This window comes from Serinus canaria, chromosome 6 (assembly GCF_022539315.1).
Source record: "Serinus canaria isolate serCan28SL12 chromosome 6, serCan2020, whole genome shotgun sequence".
In the NCBI taxonomy this organism is placed as follows: Eukaryota; Metazoa; Chordata; class Aves; order Passeriformes; family Fringillidae; genus Serinus; species Serinus canaria.
In genome coordinates, this window is record NC_066320.1 from 21,116,304 (window position 1) to 21,139,757 (window position 23,454).

The following is a 23,454-nucleotide window of genomic DNA, read 5'->3' on the forward strand; positions in this document are numbered from 1 at the left end:
AAAAGAGAGGAAGAATCGAAGTGACTACCTATAATAATGAAGTTAAATGCAGTTTTAAGTGTTTGTGAACTGCAACTGACTGAAAGGGTGCCAAATATTTTGCAAATATATACAAAAAGACAGGCCCCTGCTCTAATCAGCTTGTAAATTAAAAGAAAAGTACATTGGCAAGAGCAGAAGAGATGATATGACATGCTTTAAATAGTTTATAGGGAGCTGGAGAATTGTTGTTTATTTGGTGATGTTGGGAAAATATTTAATGTGCTTTGGTTAAGCTCTTTATAGAAATGCTTCTCCTCCCCCAGTTTTCTTTTCCAATGACTGTTTCGGAGATTAAAACCAGCAAGTTTAGAGTAGATGGAAAACGGAGAAACCTATTTCGAAATTGACAAAACCGCGAAGTAAATCTTTATAGATACTTTTTATGTGAGTCAGGCTTTCTAAAGTAATTATCGTAACATAAGAAAGGATCATCGCTTCGCCGCCCCTGCGGACGGCGAGCCAGGGTCGCAGCTGGTGTAAATTGAGATAGCTCCTATCTGGTGTGCCTGCCTGGGGAGGAGGTGGCCCTGGCCCCTCTTTTTGGATTCCGGGGCCGTCCCCGAGCTGCGCCGGGTGGCGGCTGCGGCTCCCGGGACTCGAGGCTCTGGGGGCTCCCCGCACCTCCGCTGCTGCCCCGGCGCTCGCAGACAACCAAGGAATTTTTAGCGTTTAAATGTTTTCTCCAGCAAGCCTACAATTTATTGAAAAACAGGCCAACAAACAAAAAAGCCCGAACCACTGTATTTTTAGATTTAACTTGCAGCTGCTGGGGTCAGACGCAAAGTGGGGTGCAATTGCATTTCCGAGGGCACAGGACTGGGGCAAGCTCCCGGTGATGGTTTGGAAAGCTCAGACAGGTATGTGAATATTTTCTTTAACGTCGTCCTCCCAGAATCTGGAAGGTGACTCCGACATTTGGGAGGTTTTTTGCCTCTTTCCCTGCTGTTTAATGTTGTTGGTGATATCTCCGCAGATAAGTGACCAGTGCATCCGGAGTTTGCGTTCAAAGCAAAGACTAATTGTGGGGAACTTTTCAGAATAAACACATTTCTCTTTCAAAGTAATGTGTTTGTAAGGAAAAAATATATAAAAAGGAGGTTAAAGTAGATAATTTGTTTAGCTTTTGTTACTGTTTTTTTTTTCCCTTTTTACTACAGAACACTCTGGAATTTCGTTTGAAAACAGAACCATCCTTAGAGGAGGCACGATACAAAATTTCGGCCTGCAATTACAACAAATACCCCTGAAGCCTGGCTCTCATCTTCTGAAAGCATAGAAAAAAATATTAAAAAATAACGAGATAATTTTGAAACTCGTGTTCCTCATTTGGAGATGACCCAAAAAACCGCACAGCTTCTGAAGCATAAGCTTTAGGTCCTGGGTCAGTTTTAAACGGTATTGCAAAGCTCGGCAGAAGTGTTTGCAGCCGAACACAAATTTCCAGGCTTAAATTGCCTTCTTCCTGTGCCGGGATGCCCGGGCTTTGCACTGCTGAAATTGCACAGCTCTTTTCCCCGGATCCTCTTACTTATTCCGGCGCTCAGAGCCCGCTGCCCCGGGCACCCTTTTGCTGCTCTGGGTCAGCCTGCGCTGCGCTGCGCTCGGCAGCCTCTTCCCAGGCGCGGCTTGAGCCCTGCTCCCGTCTCCGTTTTGGCGGGATGGTTTCACGGCAGATCCTAGTTCGTGTGCTCCCTGCTCACCCCCAGCAGAGCCAGAGGTATGTTTCATCCTTCCCCACGCGTTACCACAGCGGCTCCGTACCGCCGCAGCCCCTGCCCGAGAGAGCCGGGACTGGCACGGGTGGCTGCCCCTCTTGTCTTGAGGAGTTTCAAGGGCAGAGACAGGGGGAGTGGAGATTTCCTCCGGGGACAGCGCTGTCCGCGGGCTTCACGGGGCCGAGGCCGAGTGCTTCCCCCCTCTGCGGGGCTCCGCCGAGCGCACCGAGCTCCGGGACTGGCCGCCGGCTCACCGGGGCCGCTCCCGCAGCCCCTCGGGCCTTGACTTGGGGCGGTCGGGGGGCGCAAGTAGCTCCGCACGGACACCGGGAGAAGCTGGAGAGAGTTCCCGGGGGCGGGCAGCCCTGCCGGGACAGCGGGCTGCCCGTGCGCTCGGAGTGCCCCTGATCCGGCTGCCCGGGCCGCTCGTACCAGCCCCGCCGGCTTCCCCTAGGGCGGCTGCCGGGTCCCCGGTGCTCGGCCACGCTTGCAGCGAGATTTATGCCTCGATGCCCGCAGCCCCGGCACCTCCCGACCGCGGCGCGGAGGGTGTCCGCAGGTGGGTGCCGGCTCCCCCGCCGCGCCGGGCCCCTCACCAGCAGATGGTGCTGCGGCCGCCCCATCACCGGGGCAGCGGGGCCCCGACGGACCGCACCTGGCCCGGCTCAGCCCTCCCGCCGTCCGCCCTCCGTCGCCGGGCCGGCAGCGGCACCGCCGTCCTGCGTCCCGCATGGCCTGGGCGACGCGGGAACCGGGTCGGGCCACGGCGGCCGAGAGCCCAGGGACGGGCGCGTTACGTGTCCCGGAGGCAGCAGGCTGCTTGTGGGAGTTCGGGGCTTGCCCGGGAAGCGGCTGCTGACGGAGAGGATGTCCGACTCGGATGGACATTCCTTGAGGCTACCGGGATTGTCGGCAGCCGCCACCGATCCCCGCCTCGGTGCCACGACCTTGCGCCCAGAGCTGGCAACCGCAGCCGCCTGCATTTCTGCAGTGCGCCGAGCCCGGTTCGTCCCGCCCCGGTCTGTCCTGGAGACAGCGACGGCCCCAGCACGGGGGTCCTCGTCGGTGCAATCAAACCGTGGTGTCCTTTCCGCCCCCCATGCGGACGTTTCCACACCAGGCACTGCTGCTGCCGCCCCTCTCCTTTCCCTGCCGCTGATCGGACACCGACGGGTTCGGAGACAGGCAGGAAAAGGCGACCGGCGGCTCGATTCCCCGTGCCCCGGTTGCCCGCAGTGCCCGATGGCCTTCGGGCGAGGACCGGCCCGGTGCTTCGGGCAGGGCACATAGAGCGCGCCGCGCCCGGGCTCCGGGATGCTGGCGGCCCCCAGCCCCGCTGCGCCCGTCGGGTCCCGCGGAGCCTCCAGCGCTCAGCCCCGAGAGCCTCGCCCAGCGTCGCGGGTCCCGGCGCAGTTTGGAGCTAACTCTTCCCTCAGGTAGTGCTTGGGGTTTTTTTCCGGGGTGATTACCACCCCCCACCCCCCCTCCCCAACCAGGGCCGTCCTCGCTGCCTTACCTTGCTGTCGTTCCTATAGCCGGCGACCATCTCGAACGGTGCTGGCCGGCCCCCGCGCGCCGGTCCCCGTCCCGAGCTCTCCGGTGTCTCGGTGTCCCGACTCTGTCCCGGTTTTGCGTGGTGCGGGAGCCGAAAAAGTCCGCCGGAGCCCGCGCAAAGCGAAAGCTCGGGGCTGGCGGGGCTGCGGCAGTGCGGCGGGCCCCGAGCCGAGGGGGTTAAACCAGGAGCCTCCCCTTACCTTCAAAAAGTTAAAAATGTCTGGAGCCTGCATCTCTTAAAGGGGCGGTGCTGGCTGCAAGAAGTCTTGGCACCGGCTGCGAGAAAGGCTGGTCAGGGGCGTGAGTTCCCCTCCACCAACACCAAAACATTGCAAAAAAAGGCAGAGCGCCCCACACTTTAGATAAGGACAATTAGCCACCAGCGAACCCCTGCAGACAGCGAGTTAATTAGGGGTTTCCTGCTCTCCGGCATGCCCTGTCCCAGCTCCTGCCCCCCAGGGCTCTTAGCCCTGATGGCACCTGGGCTGGCTCTCATGGCCACCTTCTCGCTGCCTTCCCAGGCTGGGGACAGGAGAGCACTGCCGGTGGAGAAACCTCCAGGTGTGAAGGGAAGAACTCTCATTCTCCTTGATGTCAACACCAAGAGCCCTGTCAGGATAATCAGTGAGAATTTCCTCTCCCTGCAGCTGGACCCCTCCATCATTCATGATGGCTGGCTCGATTTCTTAAGGTAAGGCAGGAGCCCCCCGGCGCCCTCCCCACGCCGCCCGCGGGGCGCCCCGGCGGCCCCGCCGCCCAGCCCTGCCGGGCTCCGCGCTGCTGGCGGCGCTTGTTGTGACGGAGGGAGCGAGGCCATGGTTTCCATTAAGATGCACATGTTTGCAATGGAGAAAGCATTTCGGAGACTTATCAGTTATGACTGCAAAAATGTCGTGCTCCCCTCGCTCCAGCAACCGCTCCTCTGCAAAAAAGCACAACACGGGGCCGAGGCAGCACAGGGGGAAAAAAAAAATCAAAATGGAACAAAAAACAGCAGCAGGAACGGGGCCGCCTGCCGAGCCGAGCCGAGCCTTCCCCGGGTCCCGACGGGCAGAGAGCGGGTGTCGGCCAGGTCTTCTGAGCCCTCCGCTCCCCGGACTTCCAGCCCTGCGCGGGGGGCAGAGCCGGGCTGCAGCTGCGCTGGGTTCCACCGGCGGTGCGGAGCGGCCGCGGCCTGGAGGCGCTGGGACGGCCAGAGAGCCTTCTCCCTGCTGGGTAAGTCGAAGGGGGAGAGCGGGTCTCCTCCGCACGCCCGCTCCCAGGTTAACTTCGGCAGCCGGGGAAGGAGCAGGGCGAGGATGCGAGAAGGCGCGAGAGAAGCGGAGCCGGGACGGCGCCCGCTCTTCTCCCCTCCCCGCTGCTCTCTCCTCCCCAGCGGCTCGGCCCGCGGCACAGTCCCGCGTGGCGCTGAGCGCCTCTGCCTCCTGGACGCCGCTGCACTTGTCCGGAGGGCGCCGGCAGGACGGGGGGGAGCCGGGCCCGCCGGCCTCCGGGCCGCCACCGGCGGGCGGGGCGGCTCCCGCTCCAGGGCCGCGCTGCTCGGCCCGCGCGGAGCCCCGCAGCCGCTGGTACCGCGTCGCACTGCCCCGGGCGGGGCAGCGGCGGGTCCTCGAGCCCCGTGGTCCCCGGTCGCTGGCGGTATTGTAGAAGCGAGGGCCCGGCCCGCGGCTTCCTCAGCCCTCTTTCTCCTCTCCCCAGCTCCCGGCGGCTGGTGACCCTGGCGCGGGGCCTGGCCCCCGCCTTCCTGCGCTTCGCGGGCAAGAGGACGGACTTTTTGCAGTTCCACAACGTGAAGAACCCGGCCAAGAGCCGCGGCGGGCCCGGCCCCGACTACTACCTCAAGAACTACGAGGACGGTGAGCCCCGGGGCCGGGGCGGGGGGCGGGCGCTGCAGCGGGGGGCTGCGGGAGCCGGGCGGTCCCGCTCCGCCTGCCCCGCTCTCCCCGAGCCCGGCGGGGCCGTGTCGCGCCCGGGCACGTTGCCGCCGGGCACCGGGCAGGGGAGAATTCCCGTACCCTTTCTTTCCCGAGAGAGGGGAGCCGAGGAGCTCGGCGGAGCTCGCTCCCCCCATTGCCGGTGGATTCGCCGGGTGTCGGCCCCCGGGAACAAAAGACCAGCACTGGGGAGCGGGACTTTTCACATTCCCCCGTCCCGCTGCGTCCTCCGTCTTCCTTTGCCCCCGAGCCCCGGCAGGCAGCGCCGGCCGCAGGGGAGGCTTTGCCGCGGCTCCGGGCGGGGCCAGGCATCGGAGCCCCGAGATGCCCCGTCCCGCGCTTCTCTTTGCCGCGGCTCTCGGGAGCCCAGCCTTGCCTCACGGACCTCGCCGTTGTGCGCTTTTCTGCGCCCGCCGCAGCCCCCTGGGCTCCCTGCTGTCCCTCCGGGCTCGGTGACCGTCGGTCCCCGCGTGTTGGTGCCCGGTGGGGGGCTGCTCCCCCTCCGAACCGCTCGGCCATCCGAGCTCTTTCCAAAGTCACCGCCTGGCCCCCGCCTTTCCGCTTTTTCCCTCTTCCCCGTCTGCCCTTCTCCCCGTCGGACCTCAGTACACAAAAGGCTTTCACCTTTCGCCGCCCATAATTCACACAAAGAAACTGAGTAGAAAATTTAGGGCCATATCTCCGTCCTAAGGCATTTCTATTGAGAAGCAGAATACTATGTCCACAGGCAAGGATTTATTGATTGTTCTCTCTTGCTTAGTTTGTTTCTTTTTTTAAAGAAACAGGCTTTTTTTTTCCCTTACTCAACGACTTACAAAAATTAGCTTAAGATTTTTCCATAAGTAATTTTGAAGGCCAATTAATGCCAGACAGATCCCACTGGGCAGGTCTGTGGAACAGAGGAAATTTTGCAGAGATCTAGTCAGCAGCAGTCCTGAATGGAAAAAGCAGATGCATTTGCCAGTTTTCTGATGGCTCTCACTCCTGCTGTTTCCCTACATAACATCTCTGAGATGAATGTCCTTCTATTCCCACACGCAGGCAGGTGGGTAAGTTTTTGTGCTCCATCTTTCACTTGCTCTCCTAGCTGGGGCAATCCCGATGTTATTCCTTGTTTTTCTTCTTGTAACAAATCTCAGTGGAAGGGTTTGTTAAAAGCTTTGCCTGCTGAGATGCACTTCAGGAAAAAATGCTGACCAAACTTGCCACAGACACCTTGTACAGTAGAAATTAAGTGTCGTGCATAAAATTGTGGATGGGACTCATACAAAACATTTGTAAGAATAAATTTTCCCACCTTCCATATTTCAACAACTTGCAGGAGAGAACTTACACTTACTTATTAAATGTCTTCACAACAGCTTTCATGTTAAGGAAGGACTAAAATATTTTGGCTTTTTTTTTTTTTCAGTTTTCCTCATGGTAATAAAATTGAAATGTAGCAGCCTTCAAAATGAAGCTTTTCATAGAAGTTGTAACCACAGGTCTTAACTTTTCATCACTTAAATATGGAACAGGACCATTGTGAATGTGGGTGAAGGAAGGGGAAGACACATGTGGTGTGTATCAAGCATTGGTGTAAATCAGAAAGGTGTGGTAAAAGGGATTTCCTGCCTGGAAGCAAAGCTCTCGTATTTGTTCTTAAGATCTGTGTGCATACTCCAGGGTCAGGGAGTTTCACCCTGTTTGGATAAGAGCTAGAGTTGCTAGTAGCTCACATCCTTTTGTGCTGAGGCTGCACTAAGTACTTCACTAGAGGGATCCAGTTCTCCAAAATGAAATCCTGATGGCTCCCCAGCTCTTTGCCTTGCTGTCCTGGGTATGAGCAGCCACCTTCTCCATTTGGAGCACTGGCTCCATTTTTGTTGCCTCATCTGTGGCTCACCCAGGACCTGCTTGGAATCAGAACATGCAGTTTGCTCTTGCTGCTGAGGACTTACAGCTTCAACAGACTGCACAGAGAACTGATGGCAATCAGCACCTGAGCATGGGGGAAGCTAACAAGCATCCTGCTAGGTACCCTTTTTTCTCCCCAAGCTGTCTGGGGTGGTTGAAGTAGTTTTCCATGTCCATGGGCTTTTATATGTCCAGTACCTATTTTCTGAAATTTCTTATAATGACATGGGAGTGAGGAAGATGTTGGGGGGCTTGATTAGTTAAAAAAGTCAGAAAACATTTAACAGAGAAATCAGTGAATTTTACAATCTTATGCAGCACCCTAGTGATTTTTAGGGATGTGATAAGTGACTGTTTGGTTGTTTTCTGCTTTGAGTGTTTGTCTTTTTGCCACTTCTGCCCATGGGTGCACACAGACTCCAGGCCTGTGCCCACAGAGTCTGGGCTCTCTTTGCAGCCCCCACAGGTGCTCTGCTTGTGTTCAGAGGGGGAGGGAAGGGCACTTCTTCTGTCCCTCTAGGCTGCAGCAATTCACAGAGTGCAGGACTGAGAGGTGAAGGGCATGTGTGCAAGATTGCTCAGAGAACTGCAGTTACAAGTGAGTGACTGTGAGTGGTGTTCACATCCCAGGCAGCTGCACCCCACTGTGCGCTCACAGCCCACACCGGTGTGGCCCTCTCAGGCATTCAGATGGGAGGGAGCAACAGGACTGCTTTGTACCATCCTTCATGGACCCTGTGACCATGCTTGCTAGAGTTGGAATGAATCTCTGGACAGGGATCTTTATCCTGTAAGCCCCCTCTGCCACCCTGGTGCTCTCCAGACCAGGTATTCCTCGCTGTTCCCTTCCATGTTTTTTTCTGTCTCTGTGGTGCTCTCTGCCTTCCTGACTATCAGACCTCCTCAAGGATTCACCTTACTCTTCCCCTGCACTTAAAATTGTATTTGATTCCCTTTCAAATGGTCCCAACTATGTACACTTCCACCTTCTGGAAATTGCCTTCACCTTGGCCTGCCTTTGGGTTCACCAACCCATTTTCCCCCTACTTCTTTCTTTCACAGAGAGTGTGAGTACTCTCTGAGGGTAGTAGTAGTTGCATTCATCTTGTATCTAAAATGTACTTTATTTTCCTGAAATAAGGTGTCTCCTTTAGGTTTCAGGGTAACTCATTTCTTGTTCAGATTATTCCTGGAAACACAGACCTGGAAGTATTGTGTGTTACCAGGGGTGTATGATATCTTTCCTTTTTATGTGTGAACAGTCTCACCCCAGTCTAAACTGGCCATGTTTGGGCAGCAAAGGTAGCAAAGTGGTGCATGCTCTGTGGTTGCTGCCTGGGATGCCCATGAACAGGGTGCATCTGGCAGTTTACTACAGCACAGTGTATAAAACTGGCACAGCAGTTTCATCACTTGCTGGCAGATTTGTCAGTACCTGACAGGGCAACTCCTAAAAGTGGATGCCTATGGTAGATGCTCTTGGTGAGCCACAGGGTGTGCAGTCTCTGTTATGGTGGCATGGCTCTAGGTACCTCCTGGACTTTGCTAAACATTAGGTCATCTAATGTGCTATATTGACACCCCAACTATGTTGCACACCTGGTGGCTTCCATCCCATGTATCCCCGACTTTGGATGGTCAGTCCTGGAGCCCACCCTACTTGGGTAAGGCATTGGCCAGCCTGGGGTTTGTTAGAAACAGAAACCCAGCTTGATGTGTGTCAGGCTCTGTGGCACCAGGAGGTGGGGCTGTGCCAGAGACTTTTTGACGTTTTATGATCAAGAGGTGTAACATTTTTAGCCTGAGAAACTTTTCCCTCCCTTAAATGGTGTTTCTCTGTATGTGCCCTGCTGAGTTCGTTTTCCTTCCCCAGCTGTGCTCAGCGTTGTGTTTTGTTATCTGGAGATGCATTCGCACATGCACATGTCTGATTCCAGGGCAGGTACCAAGATGTAAGGTTTCATGCTCAGTCTATGTAGTAGGCCTGCTTCTCCTTTTGCTGTTGGGTTTCCTAACAAGCAATCTGTTCAGCCTGTCCTTTCAACTGCCTCACATGTGCCAGGGACCAGTTGGGTCTGAGGAATGGGTCAACAGGAAACACTGGTCTCCAGGAAAACAGGCTTGAGCAGCTCCCCTTCGGAGCAAAGGCATGGGTTGATGTCAGTTCAAAACCTCTCCTGAAGCTGAGTTTGTTAAAACCTGACTTGCCTGCTGTCCTGGAGCCTGGTGTTGGAGTGTTATGTGTATGTAGAGTCCTGGTCTTGTTTCAGCAACAGGTGCTGCAGGTGCTGTCTCAGTGCCTGAACCCAGAGCCCATTCTGGAAGCTCCTTGCTGGTGGTCTGGTATGAATTTAGTGGGTTAATGTGGAGCCTTCTCATCTGCAGGGTGATCCCCAACTGCCTCTCACCCAGAGCCAACTTTGGGCAACCTGGGTGGCACAGACATTGCTATAGCTTCCCCCTGGGCAAATGTGCTGTCAAGGAAGAGTCCAGCTGAAAATGAGGAGTTACTCACAGCTGGAGTTCTGAAAGATGTGTTGGCCCAAGTGCACAGCTTCTCACTCCTGCACCCCAGCCTTTTGCAGACTTTTGTAGCCTTCCCATGGCTGAGAAGAGACCAAAGGACACTTTGTGTGTCCCTGTGTCCCTGTGTGGGCCATGGGAGGGAGAGGGGAATGGGACTACATTTGCATACTATAGGTAGTGCATCAAAGAAGTTTCTGAGCTGAAGTGTACATGGACAACACATTTCAAAAATACTCTTTTAATTGCTGGTAAGTTGCTTCCTTCTATTTTATCACCATATTTTTAGGGGATACATTTGCAGAAATGTTCAATTACAACAAATAAAATTACAAAGACATATTTCTTAAGCCTTCCATACTAGTCAGGGGATTTGGCAGTATAGTGTGGGAAATTTCACGTCATGCTGTGTAAGGCTGGCATTCTGTGTATTCTTTCACTGTTGCATCCATTCCTTCAGGCATCCTCAGGTACCCAACACTGCATCTAAGCCTCAGAATTCCTCTGTCTGTGGAAACATATTTTCACCCTTGCTCAGTCCATACTGCACAAGTCTTTTAGGATGCCACGCTGTTAGAACATGCCTGAGTGGAAAGGAAGATAATAATGACCTGAGGATATGTTAAATGACCTGAGATTTTGTTTATGCGGTTACACAGGGGCTGGAGCTGACCCCAGCTAGGGCTGCTGTTCCCACTCTCCTGCCCCTTCTGGCATATTCCTCTCCTCTTCCATGCCTGGAGCCTGAGTTTGTGTGGTGGGTTAGTTCAGGGATCTCAGCTGACCAGAACTTGATGATGGAGATGTGTTTGCACTTCTCCTTGCTCAGCTGCCAAATTGATCAATGCCATGTGAGCAGGCAGAGGTGTAGAGGACAGTGCTGGCAAAGGAAAGCCTGCACTGAAGGCAGATGGGACTGCAGCAGTCTCAGTCTTGGTCAGATTAAATCCTTCAAATCTATGTCCTGAAGGCAGGAAATCTCACCTCGTGTTTCTTTGCCATCAGAAGGGCTGGTCCCCATGCTTTCCTTATGATCTGTGCACTGTTCTGCTGCTTCCCTTGTGCTGGCTCTTGCACATTTCTGATCCTCTGCTGAGCCAGCAGAAAATTATTTCAAGTAAAAAAAAAAAAAAAAAAAAAGCAACAGCTTTACTGCAAATTTAGTGATTTAGGATTATGAGGATGATCATGGAGTATGAGGATACCTGAGCTAGAGAGAGGGAATGTTGTTGCCATGTGTCTGAGAGTGTCCCTTTGGCTCTGCCAGATCATAAAACTGCAGTAGATGCTTCTGAATGGAGAACCATCCTGTTGTCCTGGTAAAACCAAACAAACGAATTTTCCTTTATTCAAGGAATTATCTTCTGTTTCTGGTCACCCAGGGCCCCTTTTCTGTCTGCTTTGTGTCCCTCAACAGTTTAGACATCTGTCCTTTCAGAGCTTGAAAAGGAAATAGTTGGTTTTTTCTCCGAGTGTTCCAAACACAGCCCCTTAGAGAGGGCTGTAGCATTTCAGGCATAGCAAGAGCTCAATCCCCAGGATGGGAAGATCCTCTGATGTCCTTTGGACTTCTGGGATTTGCCAGACCTGGGGCTGCTCTGTGCCTCAGCATGAGCTCTGGGGCAGCCTTCTGCTCCCAAGTTCCCAGGCAGCACAGCAGCAGGGAAGGAGCTGCAACCTGCTCTGCCTCTGTAAGGAGTCCCAGGGCTTGGTTGTTTCCTTAGAAATTCAAGTAAAAAAAACCAAACCAGGTTGTAGAAATCACGTTACACAAGGTAAGGGAGCCTGAGCAGGAGATACTTCCAAAGATTGCCTGTTTATCTCCACTTTTTCTTTTTAAAATAAAAACTGTTATGCTATAATCATGCACGAAAAGTGCTTTAATAACTGCAGGAAATGGTGCAATCAAACAAGTAACTTTTGATTTGTTAGCTATTTGCTTGTGTATTGGTGAGATAAAAAGATTTCTGTGGTTATATATTTAATTGTTTATAATAAGTATCCTAAATTCTATTTTAAAATCGCATATTTTTGTTAGTTTCACACTTCTTTCCATGCCACATCTACTTTGTATGAATTAAAAGTGATTCATACAAAATTACACGCACAGGGAAAGATGGGAATTTTTGTCCAACTATCCATTTTAAATTAGCAGTTGGCATTCAGGGAGAATATTCTGATTTTATTATGGATTGGTCTCTGAATACATTTAGGTAAGTAAAAAGTGGATCTAATGATAGGTATATTAGAAAATAATTGGAAACAATCATGGGGAGCATTCATATGCTATAAGTAAACTAGGTGCTGACACACTAATCAGTGTAAAGAATATATATATGAAGAGTAGCATGGTGGAAGTGATCAAAGTCATATCTTTGAGTCATAGAGATTTTTCATCTTGGAAAAAATGACAGAGATTGTGACAAATGCTATGAGCTCGGTGTCACACAGAGAAGACAATTTGGGAATGATTATTTCCTTGTTTTCATGACATGAGAAATAGGGAGCATCCAGTGGAATTATTTCATATAAAATGAACAAATATGACCTTTTTTTAATATGGTCGGAAATAACTTCTGGAACTCATTGTTAGGGAATTTTTCCCAGCTAAAATAAAGGAATGATACTAATGTGTCAAAAATTTGCCCATTAAAATGAGGATGCAGTTTGTGGCTTGAGAAATCTTCTGTCCTTCTAAAAAAAAGTTGTGTTCCAAATTTCGCAATCACTGGGCATTTTATAATAATTCCAGCAGACAAACCTGTTTTTAAAAGCTTTTAAAATTTGTTAATTTAAAAAGTAGGTATTTTACAAGTTGAGCAATGTGAAAATCATAGGACTTCTGCCTGGTCACTCTTTAAACATCTATTTAATTTTGGTACTAACATGATTTTCTAATATTCCATTTTCTAGAAAAAGTGTTCAGGTTTTGTTAGAATGAAATCGAGGTGTTTTTTTCCCCTTTTGAATTCACTTTTCACGGCTGGAAATCTGAAGCAAACAGTCCCCTGAGGAGGATGGCTAAACTCAGCTTGTTCCCGTGCCATGGCAGTGGTGACTCTTGCTTTTGCTGGAGCAGTGGTCGCTGTGGGCAGTGCTCACTTTCAGACACAGACACAGAAAGATGAGTTACTTCTCTTTACCCTTCTGTCACACCTCTCTTTGGCAATAACCACATCCCTCTGCCCTGTCCTTCCTCCTCCCATCTTCCGGGTGCTCAGCCGGAGTCTGCGTCTGCTCCGTGACTCCAGCAGCTCCTGGAATGGAATTGCCTGTGGGCAGATGGTGGCATGAGCCATGGGAATGTCACCTGCACTGGCCACACTGACAACGTGTAAATTCTCGGCTAGAGAAGCTCACTCTGCAAGGGAAACCCGGCTCTGGCTGGGAGCTGTCTCTGTGTGCTGTGTGCCATCCTCGAGGTCTCAGCTTGGAACTTCTCTGCCCTGTGGGAAATGGTTACTGAAACCCCTTGGTGCAGGTGACTCACAGAAGAGGGCTGGTGGAGCTCAGCTAGCCCTGGGATGCCCGGGAAAGAGCATCGCTGCGATTGTGCCACTCCTGAAGGGTGTTTCTAACTTGTTCTTCAACATTTCCTTGCTAGTTTCGGTGACTCCACGGGCGGTGCGCACGAAATCGCAGGAGATATCCCGAGGCGGGTCAGGGACGTGTGCGGGCACTCGGGACAGACCAGCCTCGGCCAAACAGGGTCCTGCGGCCCGGCCCCGCAGCCCGGCGAGGGGAGAGCCCCGGCGGGTTCCCGGCGGGCTGTGAGCGGCGCGGGGCCCGAGGCGGGCGCTCCGGGGCCGGGATCGCGGTCGGTGCGGGCCGGCAGCCGCAGCTCACCTGGCCGCCACACGGGTGTGCTCCCGCCATTCCGCTCGGCGCTGCCGGGCCCGGCCCCGCGCTGCCGCCGCCGCCGCCGCCGCGGGGCCCGCGCCCGCCGCCCCGGAGCGCCGCGCCCGCCGGGGTCCGGCCGTGCGGCCGCGGGGCAGCCTGAGCTGGCCAGGGTACTGACCCGGCCCGCCGGGGGCACGGCTCAGGCCGGCCGGCTTGGGAAAACATTTGGCATCCTCTGGGGCTCTCACATCTGGAGTTCTTCTTTCGCACTCCTGGCAGGAGCTGCTCGGTCCCGTGCTCTGCTGAGCAGTTTTATCGCTTTTTTTCCTTTGTTTTTTTTTTCTTTTCTTTTTTCCTTTTTTTACTCGAGTCTCAGGAAGGCGGTGAGTGCCCTTCTCCTGCCCACTCGGAGCTGCCCTGCCCGGAGCCTCCGGGGTACCGTCCTCCTTCTTGGCTTCCGTTCATCTGTCTTTTTTCTGTCTCTTCCTTTTAAGATTTGAAAGCTGTAAACTCCTTGCTGTCTGTGTCCCTCGGGTTGTTCTTGCTGAGAATTCCCCTAGGCCTTCAGAAGTTGTGGTCTGCCACCCCTCTTCCCTCAGTGCTGCTGGTTCAGCAGAGTGCTGCAGAGGTGCCTTTGCCTCCTCCCCTGCACTGAACACAGCCCGGTGGAGTAGGAAGGACCAGGCACTGAGTTCCTTAGTGAGCTCCATGTCCCAGACATCTGCCACAGTTTAAGCTGGAGTTATAATGACTGTGGAGTCTACCTCCATCTTTAGGTCTTGGGCAAGTTTCTTGGGTCCCTCACCAATCTGAGAAGACAAGACCTTGCATGTCTTGCCTCTGCTTCCTGAGTCTGCAGTGGCAGCTCTCAGAGAACCCCATGAAGGTAACTGTCAGAGTGCTCTGACTTCATGCCTTCCCCACACTCTTCCAGAGATTTGCCTCCATGTGACTTGACATCCTGGTGGTAATCCCTGTCACAGCAGCTTTATGAAAACACAGCAGCTTTATCCTGCTCTTCGTTCCTGGGCCTGCCCTATGTCCCCAGGTCCTGCTGACAGTGCATGCAGAGCCATCCCTGTGGTTCCCAAAGACGGATGTCGCATAGGACCCACTGCCATGGTCCCCTGCACCCTCTAAGGTGCTGGCCTCTGACCCTGATCCTGGGCCAGTGGATCCTCCACATGGGTCCACATTTGCCCTGGTTTGGGTTTTCGAAGTCATCCATTCATTTTAGGAAACAAACTTGTTTCGAACCAGTCTGGACACCCTTGCAGCAGTTTAAAGAGAATTGCAGACAGCATGTTGACCATCTAAAAGCTGTCTGCCTCTCAGTCTTCTCCTCCTTCAGGGCCTTGTTGATGTGTTTATCTTCATTTTTCCTTGGGGGTGGGGGACGTACAACTCTTGCCTTCAGTTCTGTAGGAAGGGAAATCCATCACCCAGGAAGGTCATGGGCTCTAGGTGACTCCAGCAATGGTAGCAGTAGTCTTTCTTGTGTGAGACAGATGTTGGGTTGTGTTTCTCAATCTTCAGTTTCCAAATATTTCACACAACAGGGGTTCAGGATTTTATCATTCATTAGCTGGGTGAAGGTTGAGTAGGCCAAAGTCTCACTCAGTGCCTACCCAAGAGAATGTGCACTAAAGCACAGAGTTGAGGGTCCATGCTCATTAGCTGCAGAGGAACATTAGTCCTTCCTCTTGCTCCATCTCACTGATGCCCTTGTGCTGGGTGTAGAAATATTGAACCATATTTTCATGGTATCTGGGTGCTGCCCAGTATCCACTCCTGAGTATGCTAGCTGTGGGTGGAGAAGAGAACTCACATGGCTAACTATGGACCATGGGTACTTTAATGACATTGACATTCTGGGCAGACTGTTTCAGACAGCCTTTAGAAAAGCTCTTCTCATCCCAAACTACACAGAAAAAGGGTAGAACACAGCCTGGTCAAGAAAGTATTGTGACTCCAGGATGAGGCTCAGAGACAGGAAGATAATGTGGCTTCCAATCCTCCACCACAAGTTTGGAGGCAGTTCCCTGCCAGTCCAAGGTATAGCAGAGCTTTGAACCTAAGTTTGCTGAACCTGAGATTGGACACCTGGAGAAACAGGAGCAACTTTTGGAAGCAACTTTGGTGTTGATGTGCGTAACAGTAAAGGAGCTGCACAAGAGTGGAGCAAGGTGTGACTCTCTTCTGACAACAAGCTTCTTCAGCAGCTTCTAGCTAGATGGGAATTGAACCAAGCAAAGATCAGCCTTGTGAGGCAAAGTGTCCTTATGCAATGTGGTGGAAGAATTCCAGCCTCAATCCTTGCTTATCAGAGCTGGCTGTCTGAGGTTTTGTAAGAATTAGACACAGCATCTGGTGCCTGTGGATCTGAACACATTACAGAGTTTATTAAACTCAAAAGGGACCTAGCAAGGACTAGTTTGCACCACTCACCTTTGGCTTATACTGCCATATCTTACTTGATTTTTGTTCTGCCTTGCTGCTCCATCATTCCCTTTCCCCAGCAGGTGAGTAGTTCTAGGGTAGGGAATATAATATTCTTGTCTCACAATATGGCTTAGAAAATTCTCATATGAAGAGAAAACAATTGTTGAATAATCCTTCTGCCTCCTGAATGTCAGGCATTAGAAGGATACAGACACTTGTTCAGAGTCATAAGCCATGCTGACCTGTGATAGTTGCATTGAGGATAAACAAGGTGAGAACAAGCCTTCTTCATCACCTCTTTGACAGGCAAGGTTAAGTGGAAGCCAGGAGTTACTGGAACGGGATTTAGTCTTTTCTCATTATTTAGTGTCAAATGCACACGTAACAGAGTTGTAATATAAATGTTGGGAGACTTCTGCACTCCTGCAAGGGAGGGGTCAGCATTGTAAGAGAGCAACAGCAAGGCAGGTAAAGGATGAAAGGGTCTGTAGGTTCTGTGAGCATACAACTTGAGCTTTGTGTGGGAGAAAAGGAGACTTGGGCTGGGGAGGGTCATTTGATAGGTGAATCCAAGGGGTTTGGATCCTTTTGTTGGGTTGCTCTTGCTGAGTGATTATTGTATGACCGTCATACGGGCTGGAGCTGATCCAAGCATCTGGCGAAAATGAAAGCTGAGGTTTGGCCATCTCCCTCTTTTCTTTCCCTTTTGCTGTAGACATTGTTCGCAGTGACATTGCCCTGGATAAGCAGAAAGGCTGTAAGATCGCCCAGCATCCTGACATAATGTTGGAGCTACAGAGGGAAAAGGCAGCTCAGATGCACTTGGTTTTGTTAAAGGAGCAGTTTTCAAACACATACAGCAACCTCACACTAACAGGTAAGGCTGCAAGACCAGCTCTGGAGCCAGGAGCTGGGTCTAGTTCTTGCTAACTCACAGGTGTGTTAAAACCCTCGGGTTCCTCGCCTCTGTATGAATCAGCATCTCTCTGGCTGCCTCTGTTTCCTACCAAGGTTACTGGGTATTGGGAGGGAAAGGACCAGCAGGAACTGGAGGTGGTCTCATAAGGCCTCTGCAGCTGGCACCTATGCAAACACTCCAGATTTGGTGCCCCTGAACAGAACATTTTCTACAGTCTGACCTAAGCAGAATACCACGGCATGTGAAGTGCTGGAGAAATCTCCCTGCTAACTGTTCACGTCGATGGGGCTGCAGCAATTACTAAATTTGGAGTCCTTTAAGCTGCAGCTGATTTTTTTCTTTCCAGAGCATGCACTTTGTGTGAACCCAGTAAATATTAAAGAGCAAATATAAAGGGATAATGGCCTAGACAGAGATGAGAGGATACTCTTTTTCTGGCAACTGTTTGTATTATCCAGGGAATAGAATCTCTATGGAGGAGACTGCCACATTTTGGATACACATTTAATGGTGCTTGTAAAGGACTGATGTCAGGCAGTGAGTGGGCAGAAGGATGGTATCCCAGCAGCCAAGAGGGTCCTCTCATATCTCTTCTTGTTATCACTACAGCTGGATGAGCCACAGACGATGGGAAGGAGGAAGAGACTAATAAATCAAATGAGACCCCCTTCTCCTCTTGACATCTCCCTTTCCTGTGAAAGGCAGGCAGGCGTCTTATTTTTATAGGAGAGAGGGCCCTGTGCTCTGTATGGGGAGGAGATGGCAAAACCCATGGTGTCCCTTCCCTGCTGCTGGGCTGGGAGAGGCAAACCAGTCCTGCACAACCTCCCCCACTCTGCTGCCACCCCTGTTTCAGTGCCCAGCCCCTGCCTTGAAGCCAGCGTGGGTCTGCATCCTCAGCAGTGAGCTCTGCCTCTGCTGGGGACACCAGCTGTGCTGGAGCTCTCGGAGACCCCACGGAGGTGGCATGGTGACACCAGCACTGTCAAAAGGCTCAGCCCAGGGGGTCACTGGATATCGGGGCCCTGAGTGTAGCTGAGTCGCATCATTCCTGAAGGCCCAGCATTTAAGTGGGATCCTCAGAGCCGTTTCTCATTCTCTGTAACGTAATCCACTTGGCTGTTTATTCCCAGTACAACTGCTGGAATCAACATTGTCAGCTTTTCCCCTGACAACTTGCTTACTTTCCACTAAACAAACTTCCCTCGAGAAGTGAAGCTGCTCTCCCCTATCCTCCTTCCCTTGCTGCTTCAAAAGCTCTCTGGCATTGCTCACATTTTTTACAGAACCTGCAGAGCAGAGGTGCTACCTGGTTATCAGCTTAGCTCTTAGCCTTTCCAAGTGTGTTTACAGGATAGTTCAGAAGGTTTTAGCTCTTACTCTCCAGGGTGGAGAGAGCAATTTCACCAGAATATTACCCAAAGAACTATTTTAATGTTCTTTAACTCCCTTTGAATGTGAGCAGAACAACTTCATAATTGTTATGAAGTTTAATCTTTTATTTCATAGACATAGTCTGAGAACATGGTCTCTAGACAGCTAAGCATAATATTTAACTGGAACTCTACTAACTTGTGTAAATATTTCCCTTCTCTGTGATGGATCTGGTGTTTGGGGTGGGTAGAGGGGGTTGTACATCTGTTGCAGAAGGACATTTCTTACCTTCAAAATTCAATCAGACAGAGTTTGCTTGAGGACTTCTTTTTGTTCTGCACAGTGGGTTGGTGCAGTGCTATAGGGAGTCCCCAGGTCATGAGGCAAGGTGCAGGAGCAAGAATGCAGATGTGGTTTAGGGAGTCCTTAGTGAAGGACTGAGTTTGCAGGGATAGAGTACCCATGGGATCCTTGGGAGCAGGGTTTCCCCCGGGGATCTGTATCGAGGAGTCACTTGGCCTCATGCAGTGCATGTACTGTGGATGGCCTCCAGTGTCCAGCCCAGACTGCAGCAATATTGAACCCCACACCTCTGGGTGAGAGGGCTCCTACTACTGCCAGTTCTTCGGTTGTACCCAAAAAATGTAAATGGACTATCTTGCCCAAAGTCATATGAGAATAAAGGTGCTTTATGATGGGATAGCTCCTCTAGGAGAGCTTGAGAGTAGAAATACTACTGTGTGGCATTTTTATTCCCATATCACTACCACTACCGCTGTAGTGATCTGGATAAAAAGTCCCTTCCTCCTCCACCTCACAGGTAATATAGTTACATGAACAATTTGAAAGACTTTCAGGCCTCCCACTCTGCCTGCAAGTGTGGGCAATGGATTCTGCCAACAAACTTTCAAGCAGTACCCTCATGGGTTTAGGAATGAAAGCTCTTAGAGTGCAGGGCATGAATCTACAGTCTCTGTGGCATCAATGTAAGTTGAGGGCTTTCCAAATTTATTCACCAGTTGCACATAATTCCCAGAGTGTCCTTATTTTAGGCACCAGGCAGGGCTGCGTTATACTGGGATTTAAGCTGCTCACAGCAGCAGGTACTTCCAAGGTAAGAGGGTGTCTTAAAATGAAATGTGTGTTTTTGTGCTAAGACACAACTGAGACTGAGTGAAACCAGGCAGTCTTTCTGGCTCTCACTCCTCCAGGAACACATGTGAGACTCTAGCTTAAACTGCTTTGGTTTCTCTCATTGAGCCTTCCTCTGCTCCTGTCTGCAGGCTTTCTCTTGCATCTTGCCTCTGCTTTCTGTATGTGATCTTTCCAGGCTTACTGAGCCTGCCTCCCTGACATGAGCAATTGCCTTTGATCTGTGACGGTGCTGTTTAAATGCTGTAAAATATTTTGAGGTTTATTAATCTTTGCTGTTTCCCCCGCGATGCTCAGGGATGGGGATCTCGTTTCACAGATCAGCATCTCTCGTGCTCCCGGGTCAGTCTGTGGTACAGTGGGGGGAGTGCACAGCACTGCCTGCTCTGCTCTGGGAGCCAGCTCCCTGAGCTCAGCCCGCCCTGGGACAAGGCAGGAGAAGGAATCTTTCCTTAGAAACACTTCTTTGCTTCTTCACCGTTCACAGAGCAAGCAGCGATTCTTGTTATGTTTTGGATCAGCTGGACTAGAAGCTGCAGTTGTCACAGCAGGCTCCCATCCTTTGCAGCCCTCAGAAGAAATGTTCAGGTGACAGGAGGGTCATTTTGGAGTCCTGGAACCGGGTGGAGGTGGGGGGGCCAGAAAGCACAACCTTGGGCTGGCAGCAGGTGGGATGTGAGGAACTGCCCCAGGCAGTGAGACACAGTGTGCGTGCAGATCTTAAAGTGAGCTTGTGGGGAGTGCAGCAGCATCAGGCTCCAATAGAATAAATCCAAATTCTTCCACCTGTGGTGCCTGTTTGGGCTGGGGCAGTGTGCTGCACGTGTAGTTTAAGAGACTGGTCACCCACAGGCTTCTGCACTGTTCCCAAGTGAAGCCTGTTTATCCTGTGGAAGAGAGAACTGTTTGGGTTCATAAACACATGTGAAAAACTGGCCCCTTTGTAACTGAGGCTTCCCAGGAAACAAGCATGGACTGTAAATTTCCCTTTAGGATTCCCCATCCAGTGGAAACAAATAGTGCCCCACTGCTCATTCTGAAACACTGAGAAACAACTTTCTGCTGTGCCTTCTGCCTGAAACTGTGACACAGATGCTTCACTGCATCAAGAGACTGATGATGAGAGCTCTCTGACCTGTCCTGCCACACCACATCTGCACTGAGAAACCAGTGAGGAGACTGGAAGGTGTGGTGGGAGCTCTCCATCCTGTAACATCATAGAGCACAGCTTCTAAAAGCAGTGATTAAGGGGGCAGACCCTCCTCACACAGTTTGTAAGGTTCCCAGGTGACCCTCTGTGGTCACACCCTGCTGAGGGCATTTATCAGTGTCACTCCCCACTGCACTGAGAGACTTGAGGGGACTAAACTCAGATGGAGCTGATAGGAACAGAGCTGAAAGCTGCTGAAGAGTGCATTTCATGTCTATATTCCACACTGCAGTCCGGTGTTTTACACTGGCATCCCACTGCCCCATCACTAATTAGATAGCTTAAACTCTGCCATAACAGCACTTGGGATCTCTCTGTGAGGTTTTTCCTCCAAAAAGTCTACTTTTGGAGATGTTAGCAGCCATGCAGAGACCCTCTTTGCCCAAGGTAAGTGGTTTGGGGTATGTGGTGGTGGTGACAGAGTGCACACCCACTTTTCACAAGGGGGTTGGGTATTGTGGGATGAGTGGAACAAAGCAGGGTAGGGCAGCAGAGTTTATGTGAGGCTACTGCAGAACACACGTGTGGGAGGCACAGAGCAGAGACAAGGGCAGTATGTCTGTGTGAGGAGCTTGCTAGAGAGATACTGTCCCACAGAAATAGGTTTTTGCTTCTCCCCAAAGGCAGTGAGAACCCCAGTTGTACTTGTCCTTTGGCAGGGAAGCACAGGGCTCAGGTTGAACACCTGTGACATGTGGGTTTCCTGCACTTGTGAACCTCCCCTGGTGGTTTTGTGATTCCTGCTGAATGCTGTGGCTCTGGGAGACAGTGGTCCTTGAGCAGGACATGTTTTTAGGACCTGAGGCTCATCCCATGGAGTGCTGGGTCTGAGAGAACCATGGCTCAGAGGCTGCCCTTGCAAGAGGGTGTGTGTAGGAAGCAGGGCATGGGGTTGGGTGTGCTTTTGGTGCCTGTGCTGCCAGGCAGTAAGGCCTCTCTGGTTATTTTTGCTGGAATTTTCCTCAGATGGGTTTTATCCCCCAGCTACACCTAGCTGCATGGGACTGGAGGGTGGGCCACCTTGTGAGATGGTACCTGGCAGGATTCTGGCAAAGGTAAGTACAGCTTCCATGCCTTTTTGGCATCTTGTTTGGGATCAGAAACCTCAGTGTTTTGTGGTCTGCACAGCAGTGATATGTGTCATAGCTGTTTTACTGGCTGCTGCACAGGGGTGGTCTGCACTGCACTGGCTCTCCAGCTTTCCTTCAAGGAGAGTGTGCCCTGGGGCTGTCTAACAGGCCTGGGAGTGTCTTTTGGATCAAGCTCTCTGCCCTTCTGTCCATCACAGACCCTTACATCACACACATTATCCACAGCCTTGTACAAATAGATCTAGAAAGGACCTCAAGAGGGCATCTTCTAGCCTTTTCCATGGCAAATCTGCACCTGATCTCTGCCTGGGGAAAAGTGTCTGGGAAGGGGCAATATCTTTTGTGTGACCAGCTGGTACACTTGGAAAGTCAGTCAAGCTCTGGGGGGCTTGGACCCCTCAAAGAAAAAAAAGTGGCATTCAAAGCTAAAAAAGCACAGTGAAAATAGTTTCCCAGAACTTGTCACCTTGAATAGCACAACTGGGGTACTGGTGGGGAAGCCCTGTCAGCAAAGGGAACACAATAGTGTCATCAGCTCCTGAGGGAAAGAGGGGGAGAGAGCTGCTGTGAAACACTGGAGGCTTTCCTGGGAGGAAGGGACCAGGAAAACTGTAATGTCATTAAATCACTATCTGCACCGAGCCCACAGTTAATGACAGCAGAGGTGCCAGCCTTTTGAGGATAGTTTGCAGGTGTCTTCTGTGATCTTGGGGTCAGATCCAATGGAATAGTGCTGGGAAAAATAAATCTTGGAAAACAGTCTTGGGTAACTGAGTGTTTTTGTGCCATTATCAGTTGTTTATATGAGCTCATTCTGAAACAAAGTGGCTGTTTGTTTTTACTACGCAGCCTTCTGAGGGAGTTTGCTGTAGCTGAAATATATTGTGTTCCTGGGCATGACCATGTAAAGCCTGCAGGCTGTTGGGGCTCAGCTGCCAGGTACCAGCATTGCCCAGGCTGTGGGGACATCGCTGTTGACTGATTCAAACGAGGTGGCTTTATCCTTATTTTAAAACCTTCTGTGATGGCAGTGATGTACCTCCCTCAGCAGTTGGTTCAGGGGCATAATTAGCTATATCATCATGGAGTTGGTATTTTTAAAATCTCTTGCTTCAGTTTAAGCCCATGATGGCATGTCCTCTCCCCGTGGACATGGAGAACAGCTTACAGCACTCCTTTTCTCTCTGCAGAAATCTTTTACATATTTGAGGCTTGTTATCATGTTTCCCTGAAGAGTTTTGCTCTCTGCACTGAACAACTGCCTTTCATTTGCTCTTTTCTCATGTCCATTTTATTTTCAAGTTGAATGACATATGCATAGCTGATTCTGCATCTTGAGATCCCTTTCAACCCTCTACAATTTTTTTGTGGCTCTGGGTTTTGTTGGGGTCCCTGGGGCTCTCTCCACTGGGTCTGGGATGTTTTTTAAGTGCATTGCCTTGAAATGAGACCAATACTGTAGCTTTTCTTGACTGAGAAAAGCAGCAGGGTTATTTCATGTACCTGGTGCGTGACACTTCTGTCTGTATAATCATGGACTTTTTTTCTACACTATTGCTTGTTCATGCCTGCAATTTTGTGTACCATTTCCCAACCAGCTGTGCATTTCCCACATGGAATTTAATCTTGACTCTATTTTCCTAATTTTCTAATTAAAATGTTACACAAAACTGGAGGTAAAGCCTTGAGAAAGTAAAGGTACAGAACATCTGTTGCCTCTATCTCACTCACGAGACCTTGTTGCTCCATCAAAGAGAAGTCA

The 23,454-nt window shown here is 51.2% G+C and overlaps 1 protein-coding gene across 3 annotated transcripts in view; it reads left to right on the forward strand.

Moving 5' to 3' along the window:
- The first annotated feature begins 3,265 nt into the window (after positions 1-3,265).
- The window catches only part of HPSE2 (heparanase 2 (inactive)), a 105,061-nt gene continuing 84,872 nt past the window's right edge, over positions 3,266-23,454 (forward strand). For 2 of the 3 annotated variants that reach the window (XM_030241005.2, XM_050976123.1), the window contains exons 1-3: positions 3,266-4,002; positions 5,010-5,167; positions 16,662-16,823. In XM_030241005.2, the coding sequence (XP_030096865.1) occupies positions 3,743-4,002; positions 5,010-5,167; positions 16,662-16,823 (580 nt within the window). In that variant the 5' untranslated portion in view covers positions 3,266-3,742. The remainder of the gene's footprint in view (positions 4,003-5,009; positions 5,168-16,661; positions 16,824-23,454) is intronic. The other variant, XM_050976124.1, reaches the window with a different exon arrangement.